The 12,118-nt window shown below is 52.8% G+C and overlaps 1 protein-coding gene across 1 annotated transcript in view; it reads left to right on the top strand.

Annotated features, from left to right (window-relative positions):
- LOC129834101 (liprin-alpha-1-like) overlaps nt 1-5,491 on the top strand; it is a 63,822-nt gene extending 58,331 nt beyond the window's left edge. Inside the window, exon 12 of the mRNA XM_055898859.1 lies at nt 5,355-5,491. Coding sequence (XP_055754834.1) covers nt 5,355-5,491 — 137 coding nt within the window. The remainder of the gene's footprint in view (nt 1-5,354) is intronic.
- The last annotated feature ends 6,627 nt before the right edge of the window (nt 5,492-12,118 follow it).

Here is a 12,118-nt window from a genome sequence, read left to right as displayed (position 1 = left end):
CATATTAGTTACATTGTATTTATTATATTAATTATATTATAGTATTTTAATTATATTATAGCACATTAATTATATTATATTATATTAATCATATCAATTATATTATATTATATTAATTATATTATATTAATTATATTAATTATATTATATTAATTATGTCATATTAGAGTAATTATATTCATTCTATTAATTATATACGCATTGATTTCCCGAAAAGTATATCTTCTAAATACCTCATGACCTGTCTGTCTAACGCCACCAGAACCCTAAATGTTTGTTAATTTAAAAAAAAGAAAAATTGTAAACAAAGACTGTATAGCCTCAAAACGTGGTTAAAACTATAACTTTGATATCGGATGCTCAGTCCTTGAACTCATAGCTCTGTCTATTAATTTGAGAGCGGCGGGGTGACTGATTTGCTATTGTATGAAATACGGATTGCATCTTTAAAGCATTGATGTGAGTTGTAGTACTCTACAGGTCCACATAGCCCACTACTAGTTTTGTGACTGCTATCTGAAAGAGATGAATCTATCCATTGACTCTATCCCAAATGGCACCCTATTCCCTATATAGTGCACTACTTTTGACCAGGACTTCTCTCAGAGATGGGAAACCCCATTGTGGGTGGAGTACAGATCATACCACACCAATGCCGATACTAGTCTTGAAGTCTGAAAACCCGACTCCTTACCGTCACTCTATCACACACGTTCCTCATTCCAGGATCTGTTGACAAGCATAACGATTCTCAACCCTCACGATAGTGAAGGTTCTGAACATGTTACACAATATATAATAAATGACATTTAGCAAACGGTGTTATCCAAAGCAGCTTGTGCATGTTTACATTTTCCTTCACGGTTGGGTCCCGGGAATCGAATCCACTATCATGGAGTTGCGAGCGCCATGCTCTACCACATGAGACACAGAGGACAACGTGGCTTGATTATTGATTGGTAGATTGATGTATCTGTTTATTATAGAGTATGAGGACAAAGGGAAGGCAACATTGACGCTACTTCCTCTTCAACCAAAGTGTATGAACAGAACAGAGGATCAAACTGAAGGGAACAGATACATTTTAATGAAGGCTATTCGTTTTTACTTTCATTACACTGTATCATGCTACACAGTTTCAGCTGCCCAGCCCATGAACTAACTTACACGGTATTATGCTACACAGTTTCAGCTGCCCAGCCAATGAACTAACTTACACGGTATTATGCAACACAGTTTCAGCTGTCCAGCCCATTAACTAACTTACAAGGTATTATGCAACACAGTTTCAGCTGCCCAGCCCACGAACTAACTTACACGGTATTATGCAACACAGTTTCAGCTGCCCAGCCAATGAACTAACTTACACCGTATTATGATACACAGTTTCAGCTGCCCAGCCCATTAACTAACTTACACGGTATTATGCAACACAGTTTCAGCTGTCCAGCCCATTAACCAACTTACACGGTATTATGCGGGGGAATAGGCTTTGTTGTGTCCTCTTCATGAATGTCTTAGTGTGTTTGTACCATGATAGTGTGTTGGTGATGTGGACTCCAAGGAACTTGAAGCTCTCAACCTGCTCCACTACAGCCCCGTCGATGTGAATGGGGGCGTGCTCGGTCCTCCTTTTCCTGTAGTCCACAATCATCTCCTTTGTCTTGATCACCTTGAGGGAGACGTTGTTGTCCTGGCACCACACGACCAGGTCTCTGACCTCCTCCCTATAGGCTGTCTCATCGTTATCGGTGATCAGGCCTACCATCGGCAAAATTGATGATGGTGTTGGAGTCGTACCTGGCCATGTAGTCATGAGTGAACAAGGAGTACAGGAGGGGACTGAGCACGCACCCCTAAGGATCCAGTTGCAGAGGGAGGTGCTTAGTCCCAGGGTCCTTAGCTTAGTGATGAGCTTTGAGGGCAATATGGTGTTGAACAATGAATAGCATTCTCACATAGCTGTTCTTTTGTCCAGGGGGGGGGGGGGGGGGGGGGGCAGTGTTGAGTGCAATAGAGATTGCATCATCTGTGGATCTGTTGGTGCTGTATGCAAATTGGAGTGGGTCTAGGGTTTCTGGGATAAGGGTGTTGATGTGAGCCATGACCAGCCTTTCAAAGCACTTCATGGTTACAGACGTGAGTTCTACGGGTTGGTAGTCATTTAGGCAGGTTACCTTTGTGTTCTTGGGCACAGGGACTATGGTGGTCTACTTGAAACATGTTGGTATTACAGCCTCGGACAGGGACAGATTGAAAATGTCAGTGAAGATACTTGCCAGTTGGTCAGTGCATGCTCGGAGTACACGTCCTGGTAATGCGTCTGGCCCTACGGCCTTGTGAATGTTGACCTGGTCTTACTCACATCGGCTACGGAGAGCGTGATCACACAGTCGTCCGGAACAGCTGGTGCTCTCATGCATATTTCAGTGTTACTTGCCTCGAAGCGAGCATAGAAGTCATTTAGCTCGTCTGGTAGGTTCGTGTCACTGGGCAGCTCTCGGCTGTGTTTCTCTTTGTAGTCTGTAATAGTTTGCAAGCCCTGCTACATCCGACGAGCGTCGAAGCCGGTATAGTACGATTCAATCTTAGTCCTGTATTGACGCTTTGCCTGTTTGATAGTTCGTCGGAGGGCGTAGCGGGATTTCTTATAAGCTCCTTGAAAGCGGCAGCTCTACCCTTTAGCTCAGTGTGGATGTTACCTGAAATCCATGGCTTCTAGTTGGGGTATGTACGTACGGTCACTGTGGGGACGACGTCATCGATGCACTTATTGATGAAGCAAGTGACTGATGTGGTATACTCCTCAATGCCATCGGAAGAATCCCGGAACATATTCCAGTCTGGGCTAGCAAAACAGTCCTGTAGTTCAGCATCTGCTTCATCTGACCACTTTCCCCTACTCTGCGTCTCACAAAGACATAGTGGTTGGAACCAAAAATCTCAAATTTGGACTCATCCGACCAAAAAACAGATTTCCACCAGTCTGATGTCCATTGCTCATCTTCTTGGCCCAAGCAGGTATCTTCTTCTTATTGCTGTCCTTTAATAGTGGTTTATTTGCAGAAATTCAACCATGAAGGCCTGATTCATGCAGTCTCCTCTGAACAGTTGATGTTTAGATGTGTCTGTTACTTGAACTCTGTGAAGCATTTATTTGGGCTGCAATCTGAGGTGCAGTTAACTCTAATGAACTTATCCTCTGCAGCAGAGGTAACTCCGGGTCTTCCTTTCCTGTGATGGTCCTCATGAGACATTTTCCAGATTGACTGACCTTCATATAATGATGGACGGACGTTTCTCTTTACTTATTTGAAATGTTCTTGCCATAATATGGACGTAGTCTTTTATCAAATAGGGCTATCTTTTATATAACCCCCCTGACCTTGTCACAAGAACAACTGATTGACTCATGCATTAAGAAGGAAAGAAATTCCACAAATTAACTTTTAACCAGGCACACCGGTGAATTGAAATTCATTCCAGGTGACTACCTCATTAAGCTGGTTGAGAGAATGCCAAGAGTGTGCAAAAATTGTCGTCAAGGCAAAGGGTGGCTACTTTGAAGAATCTCAAACATAAAATATATTTTTACATTTAAGTCGTTTAGCAGACGCTCTTATCCAGAGCGACTTACAAGTACATTCATTATTATTATTTTTTTGTACTGGCCCCCCGTGGGAATCGAACCCACAACCCTGGCGTTGCAAGCGCCATGCTCTACCAACTGAGCCACACGGGGCTCCTATTTTGATTTGTTTAACACTTTTTTGGTTACTACATGATTCCATATGTGTTATTTCATAGTTTTGATGTCTTCACTATTATTCTACAATGTTGAAAATAGTAAAAAAAAGAAAGAAAAACCCTAAAATGAGTCGGTGTTGTCCAAACGTTTGACTGGTAATGTCTATATGTGTTTTTACAACCTCTCCCCATGTGATCACATTGTATATTCCTATTTCCAGTGAATTACCTCAGATAGCAGCAGCATTACGTTGAACTCTGAACCTGCATATCACTTAGTAACACTGCAAACATTCCTTTCAGACTCTGTAATGTCTAACGGCATGATGCAAAACAAGTCAATGGTGTGATGCAACACTGTGAACGGCTCCTCCCCCTCAGGTCTGTTTGGGTATAAAGGTATGGCTACTGTTATTTTTAGTCGCTGAGAAGGAAAGGACATCCGCTGTGTACATAACACCACCTGGTCACGTCATCTTAAACCTTTGATATTCCTGTCCAACAATAGGGATTTACTGAACAATGGAGGACTCAACAGACGATTAACGTTATTGTCCATGTCTTTATGCTCACAACCCAACCCCCTGTGACACACACGCACATGCACGCACACACGCACACACACAAACACGCACGCACGCACGCACACACACACAAACACCGGAGGGTCTGGAAGCAGTGGGTCATCTGCTGTGCAGCACCCCTGGAGGGTTGTAAGGGGTTAGGGTTAACCCCTTACAACCCTCCAGGGGTGCTGCACAACATCTAGGGAGTGAAGAATAGACCACTTAAGTGGTCTCTTCTTCACTCCCTAGATTAAGTGGTCTCTTCTTCACTCCCTAGATGCCTTGTAGCACCCCTGGTGGGTCGTAAGGGGTTAAGTTCTTCTTCACTCCCCAGAGGCTCTTAGACATTAACCTTCACTTCTACTAACACATGACAAGGCACCAGACCCTCAAACAGCCTCTTGTTCGAAATCTTTCAAACACTTTGAGCGTATGCTTTTCAGCCTGTCTGTAGAGTGGCAGGTGGCCGGGGTTTGCACTTTTAGGACTATTCTATTGGTTCCATGTCAACAGCCAACCTCAAGCACAGCTAGTGTATTTGGAATGATTATAAATAGTATGTAACCCCAGGTACGCAAGGCACTCAGAATATGGCCATTGTTCCCGTCATTCCTGGTTGATTTAGTACAATATACACGGAACTTAAACACATCAAGATGAAACCAAAGAATAGGATTACTGACTGGCATTGAGAACAAACATAGGTATTTTGCAGTATGTCACTTGCAGTGTTACTGTGTGTGTGCAATCTGTACTTCCTAAATTGCGTCCTATTCGAACCAAGCCAAATTCCTTCATACCCCGAGGACCTGGTTCCTCCATACCCCCAGAACCTGGCACCTCCATACCCCAGGACCTGGCCTATCCATACCCCCAGGACCTGGCCCCTCCATACCCCAGGACCTGGCCCCTCCATACCCCAGGACCTGTCCCCTCCATACCCCAGGACCTGTCCCCTCCATACCCCAGGATCTGGCCCATCCATATCCCCAGGACCTGGCCCCTCCATAACCCCTTGACCTGGTTCCTCCATATCCCCAGGCCCTGGCCCCTCCATAACACCAGGACCTGGTTCCTCCATATACCTAGGACCTGGCCCTTCCATACCCCCAGGACATGGCCCCTCCATACCCCAGGATCTGGCCCCTCCATATCCCCAGGACCTGGCCCCTCCATAACCCCAGGACCTGGTTCCTCCATATCCCCAGGACCTGGCCCCTCCATACCCCCAGGACCTGGCCCCTCCATATCCCCAGGACCTTTTTCCTCCATATACCTAGGACCTGGCCCCTCCATATCCCCAGGACCTGTTTCCTCCATATACCTAGGACCTGGCCCTTCCATTCCCTCAGAACCTGGTTCCTCCATATCCCCAGGACCCGGCTCCTCCATATCCCCAGGACCTGGCCCCTCGATAACCCCAGGACCTGGTTCCTCCATATCCCCAGGACCTGGCCCCTCCATAACCCCAGGACCTGGTTCCTCCATAACCCCAGGACATGGCCCCTGCATTCCCCCAGGACTTGGCCCCTAAATAACCCCAGGACCTGGTCTCTCCATACCCCCAGGACCTGGCCCCTCCATACCCCCAGGACCTTGCCTCTCCATAACCCCAGGACCTGGCCCGTGCATACCCCCAGGACCTGGCCCCTCCATACCCCCAGGACCTGGCCCCTCAATATCCCCAGGACCTGTTTCCTCCATATACCTTGGACCTGGCCCCACCATACACCCAGGACCTGGCCTCTCCATTCCCCCAGAATCTGGTTCCTCCATACCCTCAGGACCTGGCCCCTGCATACCTCCAGGACCTGGCCCCTTTATACCCCCAGGACCTGGCCCCTCTATACCCCCAGGACCTGGTTCCTCCATATCCCCAGGACCTGGCCCATCCATATCCCCAGGACTTGGCTCCTCCATAACCCCAGGACCTGGCCCCTCCAAACCCCCAGGACCTGGTTCCTCCATATCCCCAGGACCTGACCCATCCATGCCTCCAGGACTTGGCTCCTCCATATCCCCAGGACCTGGCCCCTCCATACCCCCAGGACTTGGCTCCTCCATAACCCCAGGACCTGGCCCCTCCAAACCCCCAGGACCTGGCCAATCCATACCCCGAAGGACCTGGCCCCTCCATACCCCCAGGACCTGGACCCTCCATATAAATAGGACCTGGTCCCTCCATACCCCCAAGACCTGGCCCCTCCATATCCCCAACACCTGTTTCCTCCATATACATAGGACCTGGCCCCACCATACCCCCAGGACCTGGTCCCTCCATACCCCAGGACCTGGCCCCTCCATATCCCCAGGACCTGGCCCCTCCATAACCCCAGGACCTGGTTCCTCCATATCCCCAGGACCTGGCCCCTCCATAACCCCAGGACCTGGCCCCTCCATAACCCCAGGACCTGGTTCCTCCATATCCCCAGGACCTGGCCCCTCCATAACCCCAGGACATGGCCCCTGCATTCCCCCAGGACCTGGCCCCTAAATAACCCCAGGACCTGGTCTCTCCATACCCCCAGGACCTGGCCCCTCCATACCCCCAGGACCTTGCCACTCCATAACCCCAGGACCTGGCCCCTGCATACCCCTAGGACCTGGCCCCTCCATACCTTCAGGACCTGGCCCCTCAATATCCCCAGGACCTGTTTCCTCCATATACCTAGGACCTTGCCCCACCATACACCCAGGACATGGCCTCTCCATTCCCCCAGAACCTGGTTCCTCCATACCCTCAGGACCTGGCCCCTGCATACCCCCAGGACCTGGCCCTTCCATACCCCCAGGACCTGGCCCCTCTATACCCTCAGGACCTGGTTCCTCCATATCCCCAGGACCTGGCCCATCCATGCCTCCAGGACTTGGCTACTCCATATCCCCAGGACCTGGCCCCTCCATATCCCCAGGACTTGGCTCCTCCACAACCCCAGGACCTGGCCCCTCCAAACCCCCAGGACCTGGTTCCTCCATATCCCCAGGACCTGACCCATCCATGCCTCCAGGACTTGGCTCCTCCATATCCCCAGGACCTGGCCCCTCCATATCCCCAGGATTTGGCCCCTCCATAACCCCAGGACCTGGTTCCTCCATATCCCAGGGACCTGGCCCCTCCATACCCCCAGGACCTGGCCCCTCCATATCCCCAGGACCTGTTTCCTCCATATACCTAGGACCTGGCCCCTCCATACCCCCAGGACCTGGCTCCTCCATATCCCCAGGACCTGTTTCCTCCATATAATTGGACCTGGCCCCTCCATTCCCTCTAGGACCTGGTTCCTCCATATCCCCAGGACCTGGCTCCTCCATATCCCCAGGACCTGGCCCCTCCATAACCCAGGACCTGGCCCCTCCATATCCCCAGGACCTGGCCCCTCCATAACCCCAGGACCTGGTTCCTCCATATCCCCAGGACCTGGCCCCTCCATAACCCCAGAACCTGGTTCCTCCATATCCCCAGGACATGGCCCCTGCATTCCCCCAGGACCTGGCCCCTAAATAACGCCAGGACCTGGTCTCTCCATACCCCCAGGAACTGGCCCCTCCATACCCCCAGGACCTGGCCCCTCAGTTCCCCCAGAACCTGGTTCCTCCATATCCACAGGACCTGGCCCCTCCCCCCAGAACCTGGTTCCTCCATATCCCAAGGACCTGGCTCCTTCATACAACCAGGACCTGGCTCCACCATATCCCCAGGACCTGGCTCCACCATATCCCCAGGACCTGGCCAATCCATACCCCGAATGACCTGGCCCCTCCATACCCCCAGGACCTGGCCCCTCTATACCCCCAGGACCTGGTTCCTCCAAACCCCCAGGACCTGGTTCCTCCATATCGCCAGGACATGACCCATCCATGCCTCCAGGACTTGGCTCCTCCATATCCCCAGGACCTGGCCCCTCCATATCCCCAGGACCTGGCCCCTAAATAACCCCATGACCTGGCCCCTAAATAACCCCATGACCTGGTCTCTCCATACCCCCAGGACCTGGCCCCTCCATACCCCCAGGACCTTGCCCCTCCATAACCCCAGGACCTGGCCCCTGCATACCCCCAGGACCTGGCCCCTCCATACCCCCAGGACCTGGCCCCTCAATATCCCCAGGACCTGTTTCCTCCATATACCTAGGACCCGGCCCCACCATACACCCAGGACCTGGACCCTCCATTCCCCCAGGACCTGGCCCCTGCATACCTCCAGGACCTGGCTCCTCCATATCCCCTGGACCTGGCCCATCCATGCCTCCAGGACTTGGCTCCTCCATATCCCCAGGACCTGGCTCCACCATATCCCCAGGACCTGGCTCCTCCATACCTCTAGGACATGGTTCCTCCATAAACCCAGGACCTGGCTCCTCCATACCCGCAGGACCTGGCTCCTCCATACCCACAGGACCTGTCCCCTCCATATCCCAAGGACCTGTTTCCTCCAAATACCTAGGACCTGGCCCCACCATTCCCCCAGAACCTGGTTCCTCCATACCCTCAGGACCTGGCCCCTGCATACACCCAGGACCTGGCCCCTCCATACCCCCAGGACCTGGCCCCTCTATACCCCCAGGACCTGGTTCCTCCATATCCCCAGGACCTGGCCCATCCATGCCTCCAGGACTTGGCTCCTCCATATCCCCAGGACCTGGCCCCTCCATATCCCCAGGACTTGGCTCCTCCATAACCCCAGGACCTGGCCCCTCCAACCCCCCAGGACCTGGTCCCTCCATATCCCCAGGACCTGACCCATCCATGCCTCCAGGACTTGGCTCCTCCATATCCCCAGGACCTGGCCCCTCCATACCCCCAGGACTTGGCTCCTCCATAACCCCAGGACTTGGCTCCTCCATAACCCCAGGACCTGGCCCCTCCAAACCCCCAGGACCTGGCCAATCCATACCCCGAATGACCTGGCCCCTCCATACCCCCAGGACCTGGCCCCTCCATAACCGCAGGACCTGGCCCCTCCATACCCCCAGGACCTGCCCCCTCCATATAAATAGGACCTGGTCTCTCCATACCACCAAGACCTGGCCCCTCCATAACCCCAGGACCTGTTTCCTCCATATACATAGGACCTGGCGCCACCATACCCCCAGGACCTGGCCCCTCCATTCCCCCAGAGCCTGGTTCCTCCATACCCTCAGGACCTGGCCCCTCAGTTCCCCCAGAACCTGGTTCCTCCATATCCCCAGGACCTGGCCCCTCCCCCCAGGACCTGGTTCCTCCATATCCCAAGGCATCTGGCCCCTTCATACCACCAGGACCTGGCCCCTTCATACCACCAGGACCTGGCCCCTCCATATCCCCAGGACCTGGCTCCTCCATACCTCTAGGACCTGGTTCCTCCATATCCCCAGGACCTGGTTCCTCCATACCCGCAGGACCTGGCTCCTCCATACCCACAAGACCTGGCTCCACCATATCACCAGGACCTGGCTCCTCCATACATTTAGGACCTGGCTCCACCATATCCATAGGACCTGGCTCCTCCATACCCCAGGACTTGGCTCCTCCATAACCCCAGGACCTGGCCCCTCCATACCCCAGGACTTGGCTCCTCCATAACCCCAGGACCTGGCCCCTCCAAACCCCCAGGACCTGGCCTCTCCATTCCCCCAGAACCTGGTTCCTCCATACCCTCAGGACCTGGCCCCTGCATACCTCCAGGACCTGGCCCCTTTATACCCCCAGGGCCTGGCCCCTCTATACCCCCAGGACCTGGTTCCTCCATATCCCCAGGACCTGGCCCCTCCATATCCCCAGGACTTGGCTCCTCCATAACCCCAGGACCTGGCCCCTCCAAACCCCCAGGACCTGGTTCCTCCATATCTCCAGGACCTGACCCATCCATGCCTCCAGGACTTGGCTCCTCCATATCCCCAGGACCTGGCCCCTCCATACCCCCAGGACTTGGCTCCTCCCTAACCCCAGGACCTGGCCCCTCCAAACCCCCAGGACCTGGCCAATCCATACCCCGAAGGACCTGGCCAATCCATACCCCCAGGACCTGGCCCCTCCATACCCCCTGGACCTGGCCCCTCCATATAAATAGGACCTGGTCCCTCCATACCCCCAAGACCTGGTCCCTCCATATCACCAGGACCTGGTTCCTCCATACCTCTAGGACCTGGCCCCTCCATACCCCCAGGACCTGGCTCCTCCATACCCCCAGGAACTGGTTCCTCCATACCTCTAGGACCTGGCTCCACCATATCCCCAGGACCTGGCCCCTCCATACCTCTAGGACCTGGCCCCTCCATACCCCCAGGACCTGGCTCCTCCATATCCCCAGGACCTGGCCCCTCCATACCTCCAGGACCTGGCTCCTCCATACCCACAGGACCTGGCACCTCCATACCCCCAGGACCTGGCTCCACCATATCCTCAGGACCTGGCTCCTCCATACCAACAGGACCTGGCACCTCAATACCCCCAGGACCTGGCTCCTCCATACCCCCAGGACCTGGCACCTCCATACCCCCAGGACCTGGCCCCTCCATACCTCTAGGACCTGGCCCCTCCATACCCCCAGGGCCTGGCTCCTCCATAACCCCAGGACCTGGTTCCTCCATACCCACAGGATGTGGGTATGGAGGAAGCCCCACTACACAACAATCTACCATCTACCATCTAGTCTCACTACACAACCATCTACCATCTAGCCCCACTACACAACCATCTACCATCTAGCCCCACTACACAACCATCTACCATCTAGCCCCACTACACAACCATCTACCATCTAGCCCCACTACACAACCATCTACCATCTAGCCCCACTACACAACCATCTACCATCTACCATCTAGCCCCACTACACAACCATCTACCATCTAACCCCACTACACAACCATCTACCATCTAGCCCCACTACACAACCATCTACCATCTAGCCCCACTACACAACCATCTACCATCTAGCCCCACTACACAACCATCTACCATCTAGCCCCACTACACAACCATCTACCATCTAACCCCACTACACAACCATCTACCATCTACCATCTAGCCCCACTACACAACCATCTACCATCTAGCCCCACTACACCACCATCTACCATCTAGCCCCACTACACAACCATCTACCATCTAGCCCCACTACACAACCATCTACCATCTAACCCCACTACACAACCATCTACCATCTAGCCCCACTACACAACCATCTACCATCTAGCCCCACTACACAACCATCTACCATCTAGCCCCACTACACAACCATCTACCATCTAACCCCACTACACAACCATCTACCATCTACCATCTAGCCCCACTACACAACCATCTACCATCTAGCCCCACTACACAACCATCTACCATCTACCATCTAACCCCACTATACAACCATCAACCATCTACCATCTACCATCTAGCCCCACTACACAACCATCAACCATCTACCATCTAGCCCCACTACACAACCATCTACCATCTACCATCTAGCCCCACTACACAACCATCTACCATCTAGCCCCACTACACAACCATCTACCATCTAGCCCCACTACACAACCATCTACCATCTAGCCCCACTACACAACCATCTACCATCTAGCCCCACTACACAACCATCTACCATCTAGCCCCACTACACAACCATCTACCATCTACCATCTAGCCCCACTACACAACCATCTACCATCTAGCCCCACTACACAACCATCTACCATCTACCATCTAACCCCACTACACAACCATCAACCATCTACCATCTAGCCCCACTACACAACCATCTACCATCTACCATCTAGCCCCACTACACAACCATCTACCATCTAGCCCCACTACACAACCATCTACCATCT

Source organism: Salvelinus fontinalis, chromosome 35 (genome assembly GCF_029448725.1).
Source record: "Salvelinus fontinalis isolate EN_2023a chromosome 35, ASM2944872v1, whole genome shotgun sequence".
Taxonomy (NCBI): domain Eukaryota; kingdom Metazoa; phylum Chordata; class Actinopteri; order Salmoniformes; family Salmonidae; genus Salvelinus; species Salvelinus fontinalis.
This window is presented reverse-complemented; position numbering and strand designations above follow the sequence as displayed.